A 24,029-nucleotide genomic window follows, 5' to 3' on the forward strand; every position below is an offset into this window, starting at 1 on the left:
TCAGAATCCCGGGACGAGGGAAAAAAGCAAAAGGTGTGAGGGCCTGAGGGCACTAATATGCCTCAAGGTCCCTGACCGGTCTGATGTGGGACCTCCACCCACGCTCTGCCCATGGGCCCAAGAGCTCCAGTTCAGCTCAGGCCTGGACCTTAATCCCTGCTATCACAGGCAAAACAATCTCAGCTCAAGGAATTTCTCTTAATTTATTGCCAATTAACACAAATTGTTAATTACTGATTCAGATACTCAGGAAAAACCAAGATGACAAATAATTAAAGAAACCCTTAGGGAAACACCTTTCCTTCCCTTTCCCAGGCTCAGCTTCAGTCCAACACCTTTTCTCCTCCCTTCCTTGTCTCCTCTCCTCTTGTTGTCCCTGCATGTTACGCTTAGTTTCCCCCAATCCTTTTGATGAGGTGACGGGCAGCACAGGAGGTTGGGGTCAGTGTGTTGTGCTTTCTTTTTCCACTCATTGCTTCTTATTCTTTTCTTCTACTGCTCTTTCCTTCTCGTTTCCTCTGCTCAGTCACAACACACCCATGGGCTGCAGTCCTCTCAGGAGTGTACCTGCTCCAATGTGGGTCCTCCACAGGCTGCAGCTCCTCAGAGGTGCCCCTGCTCTGGCATAGTTCCTCCCTAGGCTGTAGTCCCTTCAGGGAGAAATGGGCCAGTGGGAATGTCATGAAGTTCAGTAGAGGGAAATGCAAAGTCCTGCACCTGGACAGGAATAATTCCATGTGCCAATACTCCACTGAGGGGCCAAAACAACTTCACAAAGAAGTACCTGGTTGTCCTGATGGGCAACAAGCTAACCATGAGCCAGCACTACCAAGAGCATTGCCAGCAGGTTGAGGGAGATCTTTTCCCCTCTAATCGGCCCTGGTGAGACCGCATCTAGAGTACTGTGACGAGTTCTAGGCTCCCCAATACAAGCCAGGGCAAAACTGGAGTCCAGCATGAATATGATTAAGAGATTTAAGCATCTGACGTGAGGAGAGGCTGAGAGCTGGGGCTGTTTAGCCTTAAGAAGAGGAGGCTCAGAGGGGTTTATCAATGTGTATAAACACCTGATGTGAGGCAGTAAAGAAAACCAGTGGTATCCAGGGAGTAGACAAGAGGCAACAGGCACAAACTGAAATACTAGAAATTTCACTTAAACATAAGAATATTTTTTTTTTTTACTGTGAGGGTGATAAAACAAGGTCTTGAGCAACCTGCTTTGAGGTGGGGATTTTGGATTAGACAATCGCTAGAGGTCCTTTCCAACCTTCAGCTTTCTATGATTCTGTGACTCAGGTACATGTGGCACATGTGGTGGAGCCTGTATATCACGGGCAAGGACTCCAGGGTGTTGCTGCAGTAGAGCACAGCTGCAGAGGACACGTGGGTACATGAGCAGCAGGTCAGTCCTCCCTCCCAGCGTGGCCATAATTCAGACCATACTCAGGGGCTCTACTGCTATTTAGTATTTCCCTTTCTGCATTTGATCTATCCTTTTTTCAGTAGCTGGTGTCCAACTCTTTCCAGGACTGTGGAGAAGTAAAATGCCGATTTCAATAAAGACAAGATTTGTCTCATTAGATCCAACTGCATGAACCACTTGTCTTTCTTATGAAGATGAATCTTACTTTACAGTGCTAAATAGAAGGAAGTTGTAAGATGCCAAAGAATACATGGCTTTGGTCTTATACCAGGCCTGTTGTTTTCACATTGTGAAGACAAGGACCTAGTAAAGACAGAGGTGCCTGACAAAGAAGCCATAGAATAAAATCACAGGCAAAACAGTAGTATGTTCAGGGAAGACTGCATGCCAAAGAGATTCAATCCATCTCAGTACTGAAAGTACCAAGGTATTAACAAAGTGCAGTCTTAGATTGTGAGGGTAGCAACCATGTCCTCAGTGAGCCTTTCTCCAGTGCCAACCATCAGTTAAACTGCCAGAATTGCACCAAATTGTGGATTGGACATATCCATGTGTTTTCCGTGCAGGAATAGGCAACTATCTCACCAATCCATACATTCTTCAAACCTGTCAATAAAATAACAGAAAAATGATGAAATCCAGGGCAAATAGCTAAGAAACCAAGTTATTATGCGCTGAAGTGAGATGATGTCAGGTATCAGAAGGCTGGGGTGATAATAGATGTCCAATTGCTGCCACAGTGAGGGAGTCAAGTGGTGCTGGGAGATGTGCAAGTCTCTACAGTGTGTTCTCAGTCCCTTTCTTCATCATTCCTATTGTTCAGTTGCCTTTTGACCACTCCTGACTGCTTTACTGAAAACACATCACATAGTAGGAGTGCATCTTGCAGAGAGACCGGACCCCACAAGGGCATATGAAAACTGTCAAATAAACATGAAATAAAGTTGACAGAATTCAGTTCTCCTTCCATATGTGGACCTACAAACATCATTCCTCTGATCAGAAAGCTAAAGGAGGAATACAACAGCTCCATTAATTTTGAACAAAAGCAGCAGCAGAAAGGGTTCATTCTCTTCTAACTGCAGAAAAGGGGTCCCTTTGCCAGGGATAAAAATTCCAAGACATTAGGAACTTTTTTCAAAGAAAAGGCTTCCTATAAGAACTAGAGACTAACCGTGGTGCAAGGTGGCAACTACCAGGTATCTTTCCACACTGAATGCTTCATGTGTGTTCTGGCACATGCCTCTAGGAAAATAAATTCTTATTTATACACTTTTAACAGGGTCTGTTAAAGCAACTCACCACTGGACGCAAGCCCCCACGTGCAGCATTTCATGTAAAGAGACAACAGATACTAGGTGATACTGCACTGTAATTTACATGGGTGGCACTCTGACATAACACAAGTTGTGACTGCAGGCTCAAAACGATTTGGAAAACACTCTGCAGAGAAAAACAGATGGGAGGATGATCTGCAAGCAGTTCTGTGCTCACTGCATTTTTTCAGTCTCTGTCCTGGTGTTGTACTCTGCCAGGGGTGAGTCTGGGTTCTGTCAGCAGGTGAGAATCCCTGCAGCAAGTATGCCTGCTGGAGTGTACCGGGATGCCAGGCTTTGAGCTAGCCCAGCTATCTTCGTGCTTAGCACAGGATGAAAGTCAGAGTTGGAATGATTTTTCATAGAATCACAGAATGGTTAGGGTTGGAAGGGACCTTTAAAGATCATTTAGTCCACCACCCCACCGCACCTCCCCACCATGTGCAGAGATATCTTTCACCAGATCAGGCTGCTCAAAGCCCCGTCCAACCTGACCTTGAACACTTTCAGGGATGGGGCATCCACAACTTCTTTGGGCAACCTGTTCCAGTGTCTCACCACCCTCAGCATAAAACATTTCTTCCATATGTCCAATCTAAACCTGCCCTCTTTCAGTTTAAATCTGTTGCCCCTTGTCCTGTCACTACAGGCCTTGGTAAAAAGTCTTACTCTGTCTTTCTTATTAAGCTCCCTTTATATATTCTGGCTGATGTAGTTGCCAAGCACTCTCCATACATAATACTTGAAAAGTCATGGCAGTCAGGTGAAGATCCTGGTGACTGGAAAAAGGGAAGCATTACACCCTTTTTTAAGAAGGGTAGAAAGGAGGATCCTGGGAACTACTGACCTGTCAGCCTCATCTCTGTGCCTGGGAAGATCATAGAACAGATCCTCCTAGAAGCTTTGCTAAGACACATGGAAGACAGGGAGTGATTTGAGACAGCCAGCATGGCTTCACCAAGGGCAAGTCCTGTCTGACCAACCTAGTGGCCTTCTGTGATGCAGCGACTACATCAGTTGACAAGGGAAGAGCTACAGATGTCATCTATCTGGACTACTGCAAGGCCTTTGACATGGTCCCCCACAACATCCTTCTCTCTAAATTGGAGAGAATCGGATTTGATAGATGGACTGTTCAGTGGATAAGGAATTGGTTGGATGGTCACATCTAGAGAGTAGCGGTCAACGGCTCAATGTCTGGATGGAGATCAGTGATGAGTTGTGTCCCTCAGGGGTCCGTAGTGGAACCAGTACTATTTAGTATCTTCATCTGACATAGACAGTGGGATCAAGCCCACCCTCAGCAAGTTTGCAGGTGGCACCAAACTGAGTGGTGCAGCTGACACACCTGAGGGACAGGATGCCATCCAGAGTGACCTGGACAAACTCAAGAAGCAGACCCATGTGACCTTGATGAGGTTCAACAAGGCCAAGCACAGGGTCCTGCACCTGGGTCAGGGCAAGTCCCAGTACCAATACAGGCTGGGGGATGAAGGGATTGAGAGCAGCCCTGCTGAGAAGGACTTGGGGGTACTGGTGGATGAAAAGCTGGACATGAGCCAGCAATGCATACTTGTAGCCCAGAAAGCTGATCAATCCTGGGCTGTGTAACAAGAAGCATGGCCAGCAGGCTGAGGGACGCGATTCTGCCCCTCTGCTCCGCTCTTGTGAGACCCTGCCTGGAGTACTGTGTTCAGCTCTGCAGTCCTCCACTCAGGAAAGGCATGGACCTGTTGGAGCAAGTCCAGAGGAGGGCCACAAAAATGATCAGCAGGATGGAACACCTCTGCTATGAGGACGGGCTGAGAGTTGGGGTTGTTCAGCCTGCAGAAGAGAAGGCTCTGGGGAGACCTTGTTGTGGCTTTTCAGTACTTAAAGGGGGCTTATAAGAAAGATGGGGAAAGACTTTTTAGTCAGGCCTGTTGCAATAGGACAAGGGGTAATGGTTTTAAACTAAAAGGGGGTAGATTCAGACTAGATGCAAGGAAGAAATTTTTTTACAATGAGGGTGGTGAAACACTGGCACAAGTTCCCCAGAGAGGTGGTAGATGCCCCATCCCTGGAAACATTCAAGGTCAGGTTGGATGGGGCTCTGAGCAACCTGACCTAGTTGAAGATGTCCCTGCTCATTGCAGGGGGGTTGGACTAGATGACCCTTAAAAGTCCTTTCCAACCCTTCCAAACTTTCCTATGATACTATGACTCCATGAAATCCAGCAGCACTAGGAGAGGACGCTCCACAGAAATAGTGGCAGATCAGATTAAAACAGACAAAAATAAGCACTTTTTTTTTTTTTTCATGCTGCAGGCAATGGACTCTCCAAATTGGCTGCTGTGGGATGGTGCAGAGGTGAAGAGTACCAGCAGATTCTAAACAACAGTAAACGAATCCTTGGACTGCATTTGCTGGCCATGCTATTTCCTCTATCAACACTGTGACTATGGATATATCTCCTGGAGAGAATATGCCACTAAGCAGCTGCTGGTGCAAAGGTCTCCAGAATCTGCTGTTGCATCTGAGACACCTCCAGTACACAACAGCTACACAAAACCTGAGTTTTGAGTTTTTGTGACTGCAGCAAACTGCAGCTGCCATGACTGCCCTTCACCTGCTGTTTGTAAATGCCTCCCTCCACAAGGTGGTATAAGTCTTCTGGCAGCAAAATCCTGAGACAGATGATTGCTGAGGCATTTTTATCACCTGTGTCACAGGACTGGCTCTAAAACAAGTCTGTTTTGCAAGAGGTCCAATTTGCCATTGAGAGTCATACGCAGCTCCATTCTCAGCAATGGAAAATGTGTAAAGCCAGGAGACGCTGCTATACTTTACAGTCTGTCCGTACTTGCATCGTGGCCCATTAATATCTTGGCTTACTATGAATTGAGCGTAAAGCTTTCCATTAGCTCCAAGCATCTCAGTCTTCAAGAACCTAAACTCTGTATATACAGAACAGGAAGACCAAAGAGCAAGAGGAACATCAAACTTCAGGAAAAAATAGACCATGACTGTTTTCTCCATATCACAGAAAAATAACAATCTCCCACCTTATGCCCAACACAGGTCAAGTAGGGGCTAGATTTGGACTTTTTAACCAAACTTAATGTTGGGCTTGACAAGGTAGAAGTACAAGCAAGGAAGAAAAAAACCCACACAACAGACTGTACTCAAGCCTATGTAATGATCCACATTTGCTTCATAGGCTTGCTTGGGTCCAGAAGCAAGACAACCATATCTACATGATACACAGTTCAAAGCCCTGGTAGATTCCAGGCAGAAACACTTTCCATCTCTCTTCATCAGATCCTGATCCCAGTTACTAACATGTCCAGGACATGAACTACCCTTGCATTCAAACACCTTTACACTAGGTTCCCCATTGACTATCTAGTACTAGAGATTTTCATCTTTATTTGCTCCCCTTCCTTCCAAAATACCCCAGATAAACAAAACCTGGCTTCCATATTTTCAAACACCTAGGAAAAAAAAAGATAAAAAAAGAAAAGAGTAGTCAGTTATGCAAGCTGTTGTTGAAGTTGAGTACTTAGGTTTAAAATGGGACTACATTTATCTTTTCCAGAGAAGAGATGTTCCAGAGAAATTCTTCAGAAATCTGTCCCATCTCCTGAGTGCAAGGAAAGGTCTAGAAGCTAAACAATTGGTGGGATAAGTTATGTTAACAGGACTGTAATGTTTCTGTGAAATACTGGAGCACTTTCTCTAGAAAACTGTAGAATGCAGAAACTGTATGGTTCAGCATCCTTCAGTCTAATATTCAGGTACCATGCTTCTGTGCAAATAAACAACAGGCAGAAGGCATTTAAGCATTAGTAAGAGGAGAACAACAACCAAAGTACAAATGTCTACTGTGCATGAGATTGTTGCAGCATCAGACATTACAAATTTAAGCTAAGCCAGCATTCAGATAACTTGCCTTTATTATTTTACAACATGTTTGAAGCTCAACTAAAGCAACCAAAAATCTTTATGAAAAGAGAAGAAATAGCACATACTAGGTATTACCAAGATTTCTTAAGAATGGTTTGGCTCAGGTGTAAAAAAAAAAAAAAAAAAAAAAGAGGTTTCACCTTGTTCTGTAAGGTGATTCACCACAGGACCGAGAGGCACCAGGAGGTATACAAAACAGATGCTAAGTGTCACTAGAGAAGTTAAAAAACATTTCTTGAGCACTTACAAGGAGGGGAAAAGAAAGAAAAAGAAAAAAAAAAAAGAAGTACTTTCATAAGAATCCTCAAAACAGAGAGCATCTGCTGTCATCTCATATATCCAAAGGCTTCCCTGGATATTAAAAATAATTTTTGACACTATCTCCTGCATCTAACACAAAATATTTCAATATTAGATCTCCTGATAAAGTTCACAGACCATCTTTAGATTTGCAAAATAAAGACTCTAGAGAAATGGGACTCTACCGTTTTGACCACCTTTACTCAGGTACAGTCTTGGTGGAGCAAAGAAACATTAATATGGACACAACAACTGGCAGCTATCTAAGTAATGGTGATTGTGATCTGATAATTATTATGTGAAAATACAGCGCCACTAAGCCAGTGTTACCCGTACTTGAAATTTTGAAAGGGTCGGTTTCCCCAAATGTAATAATTGCAAGTGACTAGAAAAAAAATAAACATTTAAAATGAGAAGTGTAAGCTAGGATTTATCATTTAATGATATCCCAAATTAATATCCAAAAAGAAAGCACAATCTAAAGAAGAAAGGTGAAAAAAATAGTTACAGGTTAATAGTTACAAGAAAACCACACATAATTTAACAGAAACTCAGGGAATCAATAAAATATCAATTGACAGTAGCATTAAGGACAGCAAGATTTCAGACCTGTATAAACGCATACTCAGTCATGAGCAGATCCACCATTGGATACTGCTGGTGAAAATAAAAGCAGCAATGCAAAAAATGCAGAAATATTCCGCACATCCTTTTGATCTGTACCTGGAACAAAACAGTGACTGCATTTAATCTCATATAACAGTAAGGAAGGAAAAAAAATACTGATGTATTTAGTCAAGGAAGCTCTACGGCAGCACTTCCTACAATTAAACATTTTTCAATCAAATGACCAATGTTTCACATAGCTGTCTGAAACTAGACAAAGAGTAACTTGCCTTTGATCTGTGACACAATAATGCACTAGTAACTTCGGGACTTGGTCAACAGCTTTAGTGACTAGTATCATCAATGCTAGTCATGCATAGCTTCAGAAAATTAAGTCAAGCTAACAAACCTCTTACCCCAAGTACATTATTACAAAGGTACCTTCACCAACACAGTGCATTTGAAATTATCCAAAAGAAATTCACTCAGTACAACATGGCACCTTAATTAAAAAAAAATCAGCATTGTAAGAAGCTATTAGGGGGAGAGTTTAAATGGATTAAAAACTCCTACAGGAACAGATCTCAAAATGCATCAAACAGGAAAACATAAATAAGCATGTCAGATCCTTGCATTGTACCTCAAAACCAAGTCCTCATGCACCACCATATAAAAATTTTATCAGTTATCTGGATAATGACTTTGTCCATATAATTTACAAAGGACATGGAACTCAGTGCTTCAATGCTGAGCTCTGGGCAGAAACTCTACAGCTTCTGTGCACCAGAATTAACTTCTCTGGCTTTTTATTATGGATTCAAGAAATCTACAGCTCTAATAGCCACTATCAAGTTTCATCAGAACTACGCATCTCATGCCCCAGGCAATCTAAAAGCACAAAATAGAAGATCCTTCACAGGCACTGGACTACTCCACATCTTTCTGCAACTTCCCCTGGCACTTCTGTTGCAGGCTTGTCAGCCCAGACAAAACTGAACCAACAGGATATGCTGCTTTCCTCTCAAGAATGGCTTCTAACTGTGCCCTCCGCCAGATGCTTAAGATATGAATCCCGATACAAAACTGAAGACAGCCGTGTTTCTCAGCTTGGAACCAGGAAAGCAAGGACAGGAGAGTTAATATTGCCCTGCTTACTGCTGCATTTTCTCATATTCTTTTTCCCCTCTCTTCTCTATAAGGGACTGTGGGAACAGAGTAAATATTAAGAATCTGAGGCCTACTATCAGCAAAACCAATTATATCCTAACTGGAACTAGCAACTCCCTTTCCACCTATCCCTTTGATGAACTCACCCATACTGCTTATATCCAAATAAACACGGGAGGGACCAGTGAACTGCATGGCTAGAAGTCTATATCGAGTTGGAGTACTGCTACTTGAGAAGTTTTTTCCTAAAATGCCCCAGCACCTGTATGCTGCATGAATAACATAATCCCAGGTAGCACAACATAATATGCATTAGGTCTTTCCCTCCCCCATACACCTTAAAACACAGCATGGCTCTATGTCTTGTTAGGGGGCTGACCCAAACAGTGCACCTAGCAGCTACTTCCAGCTCAGCAAACCATACCCCTGGGTAATTCAGGTCAACTCTGTTTCTTCATCCCTGAACACACAGTGGACATGCTCCTCTGCATTGTAATACACCTGTCCAGAGCGCAGACGTGGCTCTTCCTGCTGGTACCAGAGCTGTTCATTGAACTCGGGGAAGAAAAAGGCAATTTCTCTGCTGGCTGATGCTGGTGAATCTGTTGGAAAACAGAGGAAAACAGGATGAGAAATGCCAGTCTGGCACCACAAATATGTGCTATGTTCTAAAGGGAAGGGCAGAAGCCATAAAGAAAAGTGCCAGGCTCGACTGCACCAGGACAGGTGTGACTGGAGTCTGCAGAAGTGAGCAAATCATTAACTCTGACTCCCAGAAAGGAAAGAAAGCAAAGGCAGGCAAAATACCATCATTCACACCTCCCTGAGCTCCAGTCTTTGCCCAACACTCAGCCAAGAAGGACAGGTCTACCTGAGCCATGAGTGGTATTCCTGGTGTCAGTAAGGCCATAAGCTCCTCGGATGGAGTCTGGGACACTGTTTCGGGCTCGGAATACTTTCGTGGGTCCCATCAGGGATCTCCAGAGGGGTACAGCATTCTCATGGGCCAAGATATAAGCCCACATGGGGCCACTGAGAAAAGGACCAGGGAAGAGCAGAAGTAGATAAGGTTACAAAAGGGCATAGCTCCTTCATTCTTATAAATACAGCAAGTGCAAAGAAGCAAGGAAGTGCAACCACCATGCAGTGCTTTCTGGGAGGGGACACAGACATTGAGACCATGCCTCAGAAGCAAAGCATTTGCACAAATGACCTCCTCCTAGGTGACGGTACCACAACCTTTGGGGATGCCCCCCCCCGCCAAGTACTGCTGTTGTCACAGGAGAGTTGGTTCCTGACACTTCTCCACCCGCGAGCCCGGAGCCTTCCACCTCAGTACACCACAAGCGCCAGCTCCTGATGAAGCGCATCCCACGCCGAGGTGGACCCCTCCAGATGCAGAAGCATTGCTCAGGCAAGACACGGGTCCACCTGCAAAGCGAAGCCAACTTCCTCCCCGCGCAGCCCGGCTGCGGGCACGGCAGGTACCTGGCCATGAACTCCACCAGCCGCTGGTAGAAGAAACGCCCTGCGGGAGAAAGACGGCCCGAGTCGCACGGCCCAGCTCCGCCGGCCCCGGCGCTGTCCGCCGGCCAAGCTCGTCCGCCCGCAGCGCCCGCCCGCCTGCCCCGGCCCGCCTACCCGCATGCTCCCGGTAGAAGCGGCGGCTCTCCTCCCGTCCGCAGCGCAGCTTCTTGGCACGCACGATGAGGAACCGGTTGCTGAGGATGGTTTCGTGCACGGCCTGCGGGCAGAGGCGCAGCGGCTGGGCGGGTGACGCGCATCACCAGGACGCCCCGGACGGGACCGGACCGACAGACGAGAGCGGAGCGGTCCGGTCCGCCCAGCTCTCACCTCTAGCACCAGCGGGTGGGCCACGGCGTCCGGCTTCAGCAGCGCCAGCGTCAGCTGCAGCGGCCGCCCCGACAGTCCCGCAGCCGCCATGGCGCGCCCCTCCGCGAGCGCCGTCGCGCCGGTGACGGCGGGCAGGGCGGGGCGTCGTGCGCGTGACGTACTTAACAAGGGCGGGGCGGAGCGCTCAGTCACGCACGGAGTGGCCGGGAGGCGGGGGGGGGCGGAGCCGGAGGCGGGGGGACGGAGGCGGGGGGACGGAGGCGGGGAGGCGGAGGCGGGGAGCCGGAGCCGGAGGCGGGGCCCGCCGTGTCGCGTAGCAGCGGGGACGCGGAGGCGGTGGCATGGCGGATGCGGCGGCGCCGGAGCAGGCCCGGGATGAGGCCGCGGCCGGCGCTGAGGAGACCGTGAAGATCATCTGCCTGGGCGACAGCGCCGTGGGCAAGTCCAAGTGAGTGGCCGCGCGAGCACGCTGCCTCCCGGCCGGTTCCCCACGGGGAGGGGAGGGGAGGGGCGGCTCGGTCCCGCGGCCTAACGGCTGTGGTGCTCTTCCCGCAGGCTGCTGGAGAGGTTCCTGCTCGACGGCTTGTATCCTTTGGTGCGCCTCTTAGTTCCCGTCCCTGTTCCCGGGCCTGCGCCCTGAGCAGCTCCGTGCCGCTGCGCAGGTGGCGGCCCGGCCCGGCGGAGCGCGGCGGGAGGCCCGGCCCGGCCCGGCCCGGCCCGGCCCGGCGAACTGTGGCGGGCCCGGCCTGGGGAGCGGATGCCGGCCCGGCGCCGGCGGTCGCTGCGGAGTGGGGGGTCGTGCTCCTCTGTCGACTCCTTAACACGGGCACAGCCGCCCCCAGCAGCTCTCCACCTTCGCCCTGACGCTCTACAAGCACCGTGCTCGGGTGGACGGGCAGGCGGTCCTCGTGGGTAAGTGCGGGGGGGCCCAGCTGGGTGTTCCGTGGGTCCCGGGGAGAGGGTGATGCCGGCTATGTGCGGGGAGGGAAACGGCGACGGTGCAGTTAGCATACTCAGCGGTGTACGGACCCAAAAACGTGGCAGAGGAGTTCCTTGCCGTGGCAAGAGGATGCCAAACAGTGGTTTGTAGGCACAGAAATGGGGGAATGAAGGGATCAAAGAACCACAGAATGGTTGAGGCTGTCAGGGACCTCCAGAGGTCAGTCTGTCCAACCCCCTGCTCAAGCAGGGCCACCCAGAGCCAGCTGCCCAGAGCCATGTCCAGATGGCTTTTGAATGTTTCCAAGGAGAGAGACACCACAGCCTCTCTGGGCAACCTGTGCCAGTGCTCAGTCACCCTCACAGTGGAAAAAGTGTTTCCTGATGTTCAGAGGGAACTTCCTGTGTTTCAGTTTGTGCCTGTTGGCTCTGGTCCTGTCACTGGGCACCACTGAAAAGAGCCTGCCTCCGTCTTCTTTACACTCTTCCTTCAGGTATTTATACTCATTGATGAGATCACCCCTGAGCCTTCTTTTCTTTAGGCTAAAGAGTCCCAGCTATCTCAGCCTTTCCTCACAGGAGAGATGCTCGTGTCCCTTCATCATCTTCCTGGCTCTTCATTGGACTCCTTCCAGTATGTCCATGTCTCTCTTGTCCTGGGGAGCACAGCACTGGACCCAGCACTCCAGGTGTGGCCTCACCAGTGCTGAGCAGAGGCAAAGAAATACTTTGCCTAATGCAGCCCAGGATACCATTAGCTTTCCTTGTGGCAAGGCCACATTGCTGGCTCCCAGTCAGCTTGGTGTCAGCCAGGACTCCCAGGGCCTTTTCTGCAAAGCTGCTTTCCCCAGCATAAACTGGGGGGTTGTTCCTCCCCAGATGGAGGACTTTGCACTTCTTCTTGTTGAACTTCATGAGGTTCCTGTCAGCCCATTTCTCCAGCCTGTCCAGGTCCTTCTGGATGGCAGCACAACCCTCTGGTGTATCAGCAACTTCTCCCAGTTTTGTGTCATCTGCAAGCTTGCTGAAGGTGCAATCTGCCCCATCATCCAGATCATTAATGAAGATGTTGAACAGGATTGGACCCAATATTGATGCCTGGGGTACACTGCTAACTGGCCCCCAACTAGACTTCATGCCACTGATCACCATGCTCTTGGCTGGCCATTTAGCCAGTTTTCAGTCCACCTCACTGTCTGCTCATCCAGCCCATACATCAACCACTTCTCTATGAGGATCTTATGGGAGACAGTGCTGGAAGCCTTACTGAAGTCTAGGTAGACAACAGCCACTACTCTCCCTTCATCTACCAGGCCAGATCACTGTTCAGTTATTAGGTTCTTCAGCTATGCCAGTAATCTTTTACATTTGACTTCCAGGCAAGGAGATATCTAAGTCAAAGGTTATCTTTGTTTTTTTCAAGGAACTGAATACCTGTCAAAGTAATTGCTGCAAGAATGCTGATTTAGCTGTGTTGGTCACTGTTAGTCAAAGTGCTTGTTGCTCAGGATGCAGCGTCACAATGGAACTAAGCTAACTAAGATTTAAATTTTATGAAGCTAAGCTAGCTGCCCATGAAAGTTGCAGTCCTTTTCCCCTATGTACCACCAGTGTTCACTTATAGGCCTAGCCCTGTCCATTGTCAAACCAGTTCAGGAAGCTAACCATGCATATTAACTGCTCACAAAGTAAGTGAATGGGTTTCTACTTATTTGGCTTTCTAAAACATTTCACCATGGAGGTTTATACACACCAGTGCTGGTGAAAGGGGCAGGTGGGAATGCACAGGCAAAGGAAGGAAGAGTAGAGAGTGGGCTTGCTCTTCCTTGTGAGCTAGGTATTATATCAGTTTAGCTGCAGTATGAAACCATCTTCAGGCTCCTTTACTCTGTCAGTATAGTAAATAAGGGAGAAGAAATATGCCATATGCTAATTACAAAATAGTCTACAGTGGGATTTAGCTGCCTATCAGCACCAATTCTAAAAATCCATGCTATAGATTACTATTTTAGTTGCTGTTTTTTTAATACATTTTAACACAATCTTCCTATTATTGGTCATCCTTTTGTTGGGTATTTTTGATTAGTTAATTACTTTGGGTGTATGTACTAATCGCTATATTTCAAGTTTATAGAATATTTAAATTCTTTCTCTGGATATGTCCAGCCTGTATGATATTACCATAAAATACCACCTATTTTATCTCAGTCTTTGTTAGTTTTTTTGATAGACTACAAGCATCCTAGCTTTATCTGTCATCTGTTTATCAGTCATACTCTCAAATATCCCATAACTTCAGTTTTACCACAAGTGCTAACTTTCTATTTTTTGTGCCAACGGAGCATTGCTTTAACCTATATGAATTAGCATCTGACAGCACAGTATTGTTCACTGTGTGTTACAGATGGAAGTTCAAGAAAAACATTGTCTTATTCTATGGTTTGAGTTGATATTCTGTACTGCTGCCTATATCACTATGACTTCTGTGTTTTCAGAGTATTGCAGCTCTGGAAGGGACTGTGAGAGGTCATCTTGCACATCTTTGCACTGGAGAAACTCTTTACTTAATGATACTCTTCACTGATATATATATATATATTTTATGTATTTAAAGACTTCCAATGACAAAGACTGCTTAGGCCATTGTCGTGGTTTAAGCCCAACCGGTTACAGAGCACCACGAAGCTGCTCGCTCACTTCTCCCTCCCCAGCCCCGGTGGGATGAGGAAGAGAAAATATAAAGAAAAGCTTGTGGGTCAAGACAAGGACAGGGAGGGATCACTCACCACTTGTGGTCACAGGCAAAAGACAGGCTCAACTTGGGGAAGAAACAAAATCAATTTAATTTACTACAAATCAAATCATAACAAGGATACTGAGAAGTAAAATCAAACCTTAGAACACCTTCCCCCCACCCCTCCCTCCTTCCTGGGCTCAACTCCACTCCCGGTTTTCTCTACCTCTTCCCCCCAGTGGCACAGGGGGACGGGGAATGAGGGTTGGGGTCAGTTCATCACACGTTGTCTCTGCTGCTCCTTCCTCCTCAGGGGGAGGACTCCTCACTCGTCCCCAGCCTGGGGTCCCTCCTGTGGGAGACAGTCCTCCGCGAACCTCTCCGGCATGGCTCCTTTCCACAGGCTGCAGTCCTTCAGACACAGACTGCTCCAGCGCGGGCTTTCCCATGGAGTCACGGCCATCTTCAGGGGCATCCACCTGCTCTGGCGTGGGATCCTCCATGGGCTGCAGGTGGGCATCTCCTCCACCGCTCACCTCCATGGGCTGCAGGGGGACAGCCTGACATCTCACCACAGGCTGCAGAGGCATCCCCTCCTCCGGCGCACCTCCTCCCCCTCCTTCTTCACTGACCTCGGTATCTGCAGAGGTGTTTCTCTCACATCCCACTCCTCTCTCCACTGCAGGTTTCCATTCTTAAATATGTTCTCCCAGAGGTGCTACCACCATCACTGATGGGCTAGGGCTTGGCCTTGGCCAGCGGCGGGTCTGACTTGGAGCTGGGGAAGCTTCGAGCAGCTTCTCACAGGAGCCGGCCCTGCAGCCCCTCCGCTGCTACCAAAAACCCCACCACACAAACCAAAACAGCAGGCTATTCCAACATATCAGGGGTCTTACTGCTAGAAAGTCTTTCTTTCTTGATACTTAATGCAAATCCTCTTTATTCAAGGTAAACCAGTTATTTCCTGTGTTTCCTGGACACTGAACAAGTTTTTTCCCTTTCCGTTTGCACCAGCTTTCTACATGTTTGAACATTGTACCTTTCGCCTTTATTGGTGAATGAAAAACTGGACATGAGCCAGCAATGTGCGCTTGCAGCCCAGAAAGCCAATTGATCCTGGGCTGTGTAAAAAGAAGCGTGGCCAGCAGGTTGAGGGAGGTGATTCTTCTACTCTGCTCTGCTTGAGACCCAACCTGAAGTACTGCATCCAGCTCTGGGATCCCCAGTACAAGACAGACATGGACCTGCTAGAGTGGGTTCATGAAAATTATCAGAGAGCTGGAGCACCTCTGCTATGGAGAGAGGCTGAGAGAGTTGGGGTTGTTCAGGCTGGAGAAGAGAAGGCTCTGGGGAGACCTTATTGTGGCCTTCCAGTATGTAAAGGGGGCTTACAAGAAAGATGGAGAGGGACTTTTTACCAGGGCCTGTAGTGACAGGACAAGAGGCAACAGTTTTGAACTGAAAGAGGGTAAGTTTAGATTGGACATAAGGAGGAAATGTTTTACACTGTGCGTGGTGACACTCAGGGACCACTGGAACAGGTTGCCCGAAGAAGCTGTGGATGTCCCATCCCTGAAAATGTTGAAGGTTGGGCTGGATGGGGCTTTGAGCAACCTGATCTAGTGGAAGATCATAGAACCATAGAATCGTTTAGGTTGGAAAAGACCTTTAAGATCATCGAGTCCAACCATCAACCCAACACCACCATGCCCACTAAACCATGAGGATGTGCCATGTCTACACGGTTTTTTAACACCTTCAGGGATGGTGACTCCACCACTTCCTTGGGCAGCCTGTTCCAATGCCTGACAACCCTTTCAGTAAAGAAATTTTTTCTAGTATCCAATCTAAACCTCCCCTGGCGCAACTTGAGGCCATTTCCTCTCATCCTATCACTAGTTACTTGGGAGAAGATGTCCCTGCCTACAGCAGGGGGGTGGACTGGATGATCTTTAAAGGTTCCTTCCAACCCAACCCATTCTGAGATTCTATTTCTTCTCTCTTTTAGGGTAGATGACATCACTTTATTCTGCCTTTTCTCATAGGGCATGTTTTCTAGATCTCTTGCCATTATTTATGGTTCTCCTGAATTCTATTCAGTTGGTTCATGTTTGAAATACATTTTACAAAGGTAGAGATGGTTCTTCATCAGAGTCTTATCAGTGTACAGCATCACTTTGAGTGAGGAAATGCTGCAATTCGTCAACAACTAATATCTGTAATACAGCGAAGCATCACCCACCTCTTTTGCCGGTTGCATTGTTCCTAACCTGGTTAGTAACAGTGGTTTCAGTAATTAACTAATGTAGGTAAACTGAGATGGTTCCATGTAAGTTCATAAAGAGAATTAGAAACCATCCTGGGAGGCAAGAAAGATGATGAACAGTGCTTAGCTGAATATGAGCTTCAAAAGAGGGCTGTATTCCAAAGAGCTAAGGTGATCTTTGGATATGAAACCAGAATATTAATTTCAGAGATTGTATAGCTATCCCAAATTTGAAACATTACACTAAGACTCCTTTTTGAAACCACTACAGCAAGACTGTGTCTAATTCTTATTTCTGTGATTCAGTAAAAGCATTGAAAAATGGTGGAGGTTTGTGGTGGGTTGACCTTGGCTGCCCACCAGCTGCCCACCATGCCACCCTGTCACTCCCCCTTCTCAACAGGACAGCGGGAGAAAATATGATGGAAAAGCTCGTGGGTTGAGGTAAGGACAGGGAGGTTACTTACCAATTACCATCATGGGCAAAACAGATTTGACCTGGGGAAATTAGTTTAATTTATTGATGATTAATTGTAACAGCGTAGGATAGTGAGATGTAAAACAAAACTAAAACCACCTTCCCTCCATCATCCCTCCTTTATTCCCGGAGTCAACTTCACTCCTAAATCTTCTACCTCCTCCTCCCCCCGAGCTGTGCAGGAGAATAGGGAATGGGGATTGTGCTCAGTTCATAATAGTTTGCCTCTGCTGCTCCTTCCTCCTCACACTCTTCCCCTGCTCCAGTGTGGGGTCCCTCCCATGGGATACAGTCCTTCACAAACTTCTCCAACTTGGGTCCTTCCCACAGGCTGCAGTTCTTCAAGAACTGCTCCAGCGTGGGTCTCCCATGGGCTACAGCTCCTTCCAGAAAACCTGCTCCTGCATGGGCTACTCTCCACAGGCCACAGTTCTTGCCAGGAGCCTGCTCCAGTGTGGGCTCTCCATGGACTGCAGCTTCCTTCAGGGCACATCTGCCTGCTCCTGCGTGGGGTCTTCCCCAGGCTGCAGGTGGGTATCTGCTCCACCGTGGACCTCCATGGGCTGCAGGGCGACAGCCTGCCTCACCATGGTCTTCCCCACGGGCTGCAGGGGAATCTCTGCTCTGGTGCCTGGAGCACCTCGTCGCCCTCCTTCTTCACTGACCTTAGGGTCTGCAGGGCTGTTTCTCTCACATTTTCTCACTCCTCTCTCTACAGCTGCTGCGCAGCATTTTTTACCCCTTCTTAAATACGTTATCACCAGTGTCACTGATTGAGTGTGATTTGGCCAGAGGTGAGTCTGTCTTGGAGCTGACTGAAACCGGCTGTGCCTGACATGGGGTCAGCTTCTGGTGTCTTCTCACAGGAGCCACCCCAGCAGCCCCTGCCCCCCACCCCTTACAAAAACTTGCCACTTAAACCCAGTAAAAGGTTTCAGAAAAGAGCCATGAGAGCAATTGAAAGATGGTAAAAAGGGGCCTAATGATGGGAGACTGAGTAATTCATCTGGCCTGTGTTATACAGGAGTTCACAGTGTCTTCTATTTTCACCTTTTATGAACATAATGCTGATCATCCAAGCTACCTTGCAGAGAAGACCTGTCATGAAGTGTGATTTGTAAAGACCGGTAGTTTGATCTGAAGGCTTTAAATTGTGCAGATTTACCACTTCCCTTGCTAGTTTAATTTTTACTCTTAATGGCCATTGCCAAATTCTGTGTGGTAGAGTTAGGATTGCATTAAAATGTGGTGTATTTCTTTACTATATGAATCTTATTTTTCCCAAGGGTTTTAAGGTTGATAAATTCCTATGTTCTGGAGTTACATGGGGTATGACAGGCAAGATCTGGAGGATTTAGTAATAAAAGCATCAGTGTTTTTCAATAAGCCATGACAAGTTCTCTCATGACAGCTGCCACATTATTTGGGAAGTTAATTTAGGGACATTCAGTAGGTTGTGGTCACTGGCACCTCTTTTTTCCTTGTAAGTGTGGATTCTGAAATGGCACATTAAAAGGATCAAGCAATTTTAGAAGCTAAGCAGAACTAGCCAAAATTAATGCAAATGTGTTCTGATAAGTACTTGCCTATATTTTGGGCAGTTTAAGAAGTTACCATCCTGCAAGTCTGATACAGTATCCAGTCAGAAACTAGTTTCAATGCAAAGTAAACACTAAGGAAAGTGGCTTATTCAGCTTAGGGTGGAGTGGCGTGCTTCAGTCTAGCTGACAGAAGTATAACTGTATCTGATGGTTCTTAGTTGGAAGTTGTGTAAATTTATACAACAAATAAGACACAAATATTAGCCTATAAATCCAGTAAGAGGAGGTGGGGAGATCTCTACCTGAGACGCACAAACAGAAAAAGGCATTAAAATGTTGATGACTGTTCAGGTATGCTTCATGATACCTAGTCTACAAGGTACTTAATGAATTGGGACTTGTCAGTCTCAGGCTAACTGACTTACCCTTTGTAATTTTAGAACGAGTCATGCCCCTGGAAAGAGCAGAGTTAGACTGTCTGCGAAAGGAGATGGAACATTTCCTATGACAGGCACCTGGCTATTTATCACCGTGTCAGCAATCAAGCTGTTTCAAGATGTTTAGATTTTGTTTCCTGTTGTCATCTCTAGTGACAAAGAACCACACGTTGTTATGACTCTTTGCACTTTTGACTAGCTTTGTCTTACTGTCCTTTATAAGTCACGTCTACTGATGACTTCTCTTTTGCTAATATGTTTATAGCAATGTTCAGTGTCAGCACAACTTGTAGCTAAGCCTAGCTAAGTAAAGGTCCTAGTTTTGCATAATCTCTTAGCCCTGGAATGTTTCGGATTAGTGAGGTGAAATCTAATTTGTGACCCTGAGTAGATGGTCTGGGCTTTGTGTCCTGGGTTTAAGTTGTGAGGAAGACAGAACCTGGAAAGTTGTGTCATTCTAAGCTTGTTTTTTGTGTCTTACAGACTTCTGGGACACAGCTGGACAGGAGAGGTTCCAGAGCATGCATGCATCCTATTACCATAAGGCTCATGCTTGTATCATGGTAAGGGTAGTGTCTCAGCTGTGGTCTGATGGAATTTTGACTAATAACAGTCCCAGCTGACACTTGGCCTGTATGTTACTTTTTATGATTACGCTGCCTTATATTTCTTGTCTCTTCCAGTGGTTTAAAAAAACTTTCCTATATTGTTCTTTCTTCTCTCACCAGATAAAACCAGTGTAGTTGGGTATGTTTAGCTCTCTTCTGCCTTTCCTGATAGCACTCACTATATTCCCTGACTTTGCTGTCTTCTAAATTTCCTTACTTTTGTCACTGCCTTTCCAGTAAGGTGGTACGTACAACTGAAAGTACTTATTTACAAGCAGTCCTGTCAGAGGTGATGTGAGGGAGAGGGCATTCCTTTCTTGTTCTGTGATGTGACTATTGGATTAGTACAAAACTGTTCTGACGTTCTGCAGGGTACTATATAAGACATTCTTCTCCGGTCTTTTGCCCTTTCTATTTTCCTATACTTTGCACTTCCTAATTATTAGCTCAGATCAGTCTTGTTTCCTGACTCTTAACCTGCTTAGGTCTCTTGGTTTGTACTGTTGCTCTAACTTTCCACTATTTCTCATCACTTGTGAGCATCAGTCACCTTCACTGATATTTTAATTGTTAAAATAGAGAAGCCTCATATCTGACCCTACTTAGCAGAACAGATCTTTCCCAGTGCTTGTTCACTGTCATGGGTGATAGAGTGCTTGTCATAGTACAAAATAAGAATGAAAGGAAAATGAGGGACTGTTTCCTGCACTATGCAAAGAAATGGCCTGGCTGCATGTTTCAAGGCTTGCTGGATATTCTCCATTTTCTCTTTCATCCTTTCTAACAAAAGCCAGTTTTCTTTGTTGATGTCCTCCTGGGAAAATTCTGGATTTCATACTTGTGTTTGGTGCAGTGGGTTGATCAGGCGCTGTCCTGCTGTTGGCCCCATGATAGCTGGTTCTTTTTCGGAAGGTGTTTGATGTGCAGCGGAAAGTCACCTACAAGAACTTAAACAGCTGGTACAAGGAGCTGAGAGAATTCCGCCCAGAGATTCCTTGCATTGTGGTGGCCAACAAAATTGATGGTGAGTATATCTTCTTTCAACCGCTCAGGATTGTGATGTGATTCTTTTCTGACCCAGCTCAGAAAGAATACCATTCATTCATTAGGTCCAGATGAGTTCTTGAGTATTAGTCCCTCAGGGCTGTATTTTACCAAACGAATAGCTGGGTCCTCTACTGACCTTGCTTGCTGTCTTACAGGCTCTTGTGCTTGTTTTACTAGCAATAAAAATACAAATTTGATCTATTTAAAGTTTATTCAAGTGATGTCCTTCCAATTCTGTCATTACCACATTGCCCATTTCATCCAGCAAGAACCCAAAAGCTGATTGGAGCACTACCTAGTAAAAAATTGCAGGATGTCTTGCTGGAAAAGGAGCATAATCTATTATGTGGCTTCCCCTGATACAGTCAGTAACTGCCTTTGTATTGCTAATTCAGCCTGAAGGTTTCTGTGGGACTCCTCTGTGCTAAAGTGTCTAAGTATACCTGCTGGCAAAATTGTTCACCTTCCTCTGCAGATGACTGGATTATTCCCTCCTCTTAGGAATGCCAGCTAGGCATTCGTTATTACTATCATTTGGGTTGTGATCTGTCTCCTGCATCCTGTGGGAATGCATAACACATCAGCTTTCTGCTCAGCATCAATGAGAGAACACATACCCTTAGGACCATAGTCTGCTATTCTTTATCAAGTACAGTGTCAGACGTGGTCTTCCTTGCTGACATTCATGGTAGAAATCATGGCAGCTATGAATGGGTGTGTCCATCTGAATAATGTGTCTGGGCTCCCACTGTAGTCTACAGAAGTTCATTATTGTTCAGTGGTGTGGTTTAGGGCAGGACTGATCTTACCTAACAAAGGCCTTTCCTATAGGACATGTCAAGCCAGCCTTGAATCCACTGATTGCATGGACTGTACAGGAAGTCTGAGGCAAATGGACTTGGTGTTGACAGACATATTGTAGACAGAACCTCTGTGTAGATGAATCCTGCTCTTAGTGTTCTGTGTATGAGTGGACACTGCTCCAAGACAGTCCTCTGCCTTGCCTTCACTTGCTGTATTCCACCTGGACTAGAAAATGATCAGCCCACAGCTCTTAACACAGGCCCAGTCTGCAGAACAGTTGATCCAGCTTCCTGCAAAGAGGTAGGGAGCAGCTGCCTGGGCAGTGCTCACTGGCAAGCATTTGGAGTCTGAACTACTTCAGCTGTTGCTTCTATGAGAAAAGGCGAATCATGTGGAGTCATCCTCCTGTGCTGACATACAGGCTATCTATCAAAACTGTGAGCTGTTACTGCTGTGTCAGCATGTCCTGTAAATATGCAGTAGATTTGTTCCAAAACTGAAATAAAGCTTCTGGCCTACTGAGGTTGGGGTAGCTGGACCTAACTGCCCATTTAGTAAAAATATGTAACAGTTGAGTCATTTGTACAGTGTGAGCATGCCTTTGACTCACAGGAATATAGGTAACATGGCATAAAGGCAGTGGGGAGTTCTGGTTAAAAAGGCCAAACTGGAGGGAGAGGCATGACTAGTACTGGCAATGATGTCCAGGTCATGTGGACACACAGCAAAAATCATAGGGAAGTGCCTGGAAAACAATCATAGTTGCTGCACAGCAAGTGAACTGGTATGTTCTAAGCTGCAAAGCATTATTCATTTATAGCACAGCAGAATCCATCTATAATTTAGTCAAGCACCATGGATAAACCAACAAGAACTTTTTTGTGTCTTCTTGTCAACAGCTTGCTGATGCTGTTGCTTTTAAAACCCTAGAGCTTTTGGGGAGGACTCTCCTAGCCTTGTACTACAGTGAGGAGGCCTTGACAGCTAAATCAGGCTCTGGTCTCCATCTGTTCTACCACTCGGGCATATGTTGACATTCAGCCCACAGTGATGTCTTACTGACCACTTCTCCTTTTTTTGCCCCCAGCGGATGTGAAGGTGACCCAGAAAAGCTTCAACTTTGCCCGGAAGTTCAGTTTGCCCTTTTACTTTGTGTCTGCTGCAGATGGCACCAATGTAGTGAAGGTAAAACATAGCTATTTGGCTCAGCACCCATGAGATCCCTATACAGTCCAAGGACATGGAGACTGCTGTAGACACAGAAAACAGAAAATGGGCTAGTACATCTGTTTGGGTGCTTGTGAGGTCCTGGTAGCTATAGGTAGTTGCAGAGGTGTTTTGTTGGTTTTTTTTTTTCTTGGGGTGTGGGAACAGTTTCCATATGTTACAGAAACCCAGTGCCCCTTACTCTGAGTGACAAGCATTCTCCTTCTCATCAGCTCTTCAATGATGCTATCAAACTGGCAGTTGCTTACAAACAGAATTCAGGAGATTTCATGGACGAGGTCATGCGAGAACTGGAGGTAAGAAAGGCTCTACTTACGGGACTCCTCCTAAGTGATTAGCAGCTCTGCTCTTTTTTCCCTCAGGGAAAGCAGAGCCTGTGGCAAAGGGTGAAACTTTGCAGGCATGGGAAGATTTGCCTTGTGCTAGTGACACCATAGGGTTTGTGTGCTGCTCGTGTCTAGGCCGGAAGGGGCGAGATGGTGACCCTCTGAAGAGCCCACGATGCCCTAGACCGAATTTGAAAGAACCACAGCAGAGTGTAGCTGTTGCTCTCATGCTTCTCAGCAGTTCCTTGTCCTGCTCCTTTCCAGAGCTTTGACCTGCAGAAGAAGAGTGAGAATTCGTTGGATAAAGAGAGCTGCCCTGAAGAGAAGCCCCCATCTGCCTAAGCCCTGGACCCTGAGTCTGTTTTTCCATTCGCTCTAGATTTCTGGGGCTAGTTAGAGCTGGCCTTCACAGAGGAAAGTGATTTTTCTCATGCCCTGAGAGCTCTGGTGATGGGCAGCTGGGCCTCTCCCCTTCTTGTGGGAGACTGTCTGAGCATGACCTTCCTTGACTCGGCCCTAGCCACTGCACATCACGGTCAAGGAAAGGGTGAAAGTATCCACATGGTTGCTAGTTACTGCATGCTTCTTCAAGGCAAATCTTGCCAGGAGAGCGAAGGCACTCTTGGACCCGCAGGGAAGGGTCCTGCCCAGATGCTTTAATGGTACCTACTGGAGAAAACAAACACTAAAGAATTTTTTTTATAAAGCTTTGAGCTTGCATCTTTCCTGAACTTTTGTTGTAAGGCAGTCCGGTTACTATACAGTGCAAGTCCAACTGCCAGCCCTCCCCATTGCTTTCACAGCCTAGCCAGTGCTGCCTCTCTGTCCACCCCTTGTCATCTCTGCTGCAGAGTTTCTTTGGGTTTCTTTCCCCATTCTGTTACAGATCAGCCAGATCCAGCAGACTTCTGAACATGAGGGATTTCTCCTTTCAGGTCTGCTAGAGCTGAATCAGGTAGATTCTCACACCCAGGAGGCTTGTCCTATCCCAGCCTAATGGATGTGGCTGC

At 46.7% G+C, this 24,029-nt stretch overlaps 2 protein-coding genes across 5 annotated transcripts; one reads left to right on the forward strand and one right to left on the reverse strand.

Moving 5' to 3' along the window:
* Positions 1 to 184: 184 nt before the first annotated feature.
* Positions 185 to 10,736, reverse strand: NME6 (NME/NM23 nucleoside diphosphate kinase 6). 3 transcript variants are annotated; one of them, XM_041123809.1, is made up of 6 exons: positions 10,613 to 10,736; positions 10,400 to 10,502; positions 10,247 to 10,286; positions 9,630 to 9,790; positions 9,183 to 9,360; positions 185 to 2,029 (listed from the first exon to the last, which is right to left on the reverse strand). In XM_041123809.1, the coding sequence occupies exons 1-5, from the start codon at positions 10,700 to 10,702 to the stop codon at positions 9,194 to 9,196; spliced, it is 561 nt and encodes a 186-aa protein (XP_040979743.1). In that variant the 5' UTR covers positions 10,703 to 10,736; the 3' UTR covers positions 185 to 2,029; positions 9,183 to 9,193. The 3 variants fall into 3 exon arrangements, with proteins under 3 accessions (XP_040979743.1, XP_029870623.1, XP_029870621.1); XM_030014763.2 differs by lacking the exon at positions 185 to 2,029 and adding an exon at positions 6,658 to 7,708; XM_030014761.2 differs by lacking the exon at positions 185 to 2,029 and having other exon boundaries at positions 6,658 to 9,360.
* A 152-nt stretch (positions 10,737 to 10,888) lies between these two features.
* On the forward strand, positions 10,889 to 23,725 carry LOC115341359 (rab-like protein 2A). 2 transcript variants are annotated; one of them, XM_030014180.2, is made up of 8 exons: positions 10,889 to 11,060; positions 11,168 to 11,197; positions 11,445 to 11,524; positions 19,491 to 19,570; positions 20,528 to 20,639; positions 22,554 to 22,651; positions 22,906 to 22,989; positions 23,155 to 23,276. In XM_030014180.2, exons 1-8 carry the CDS (start codon positions 10,954 to 10,956, stop codon positions 23,182 to 23,184), a joined length of 621 nt encoding a protein of 206 aa, XP_029870040.1. In that variant the 5' UTR covers positions 10,889 to 10,953; the 3' UTR covers positions 23,185 to 23,276. The 2 variants fall into 2 exon arrangements, with proteins under 2 accessions (XP_029870040.1, XP_029870039.1); XM_030014179.2 differs by lacking the exon at positions 23,155 to 23,276 and adding an exon at positions 23,284 to 23,725 and having other exon boundaries at positions 10,892 to 11,060.
* Positions 23,726 to 24,029: the final 304 nt, after the last annotated feature.

This window comes from Aquila chrysaetos, chromosome 5 (assembly GCF_900496995.4).
Source record: "Aquila chrysaetos chrysaetos chromosome 5, bAquChr1.4, whole genome shotgun sequence".
Classification (NCBI taxonomy): Eukaryota; Metazoa; Chordata; class Aves; order Accipitriformes; family Accipitridae; genus Aquila; species Aquila chrysaetos.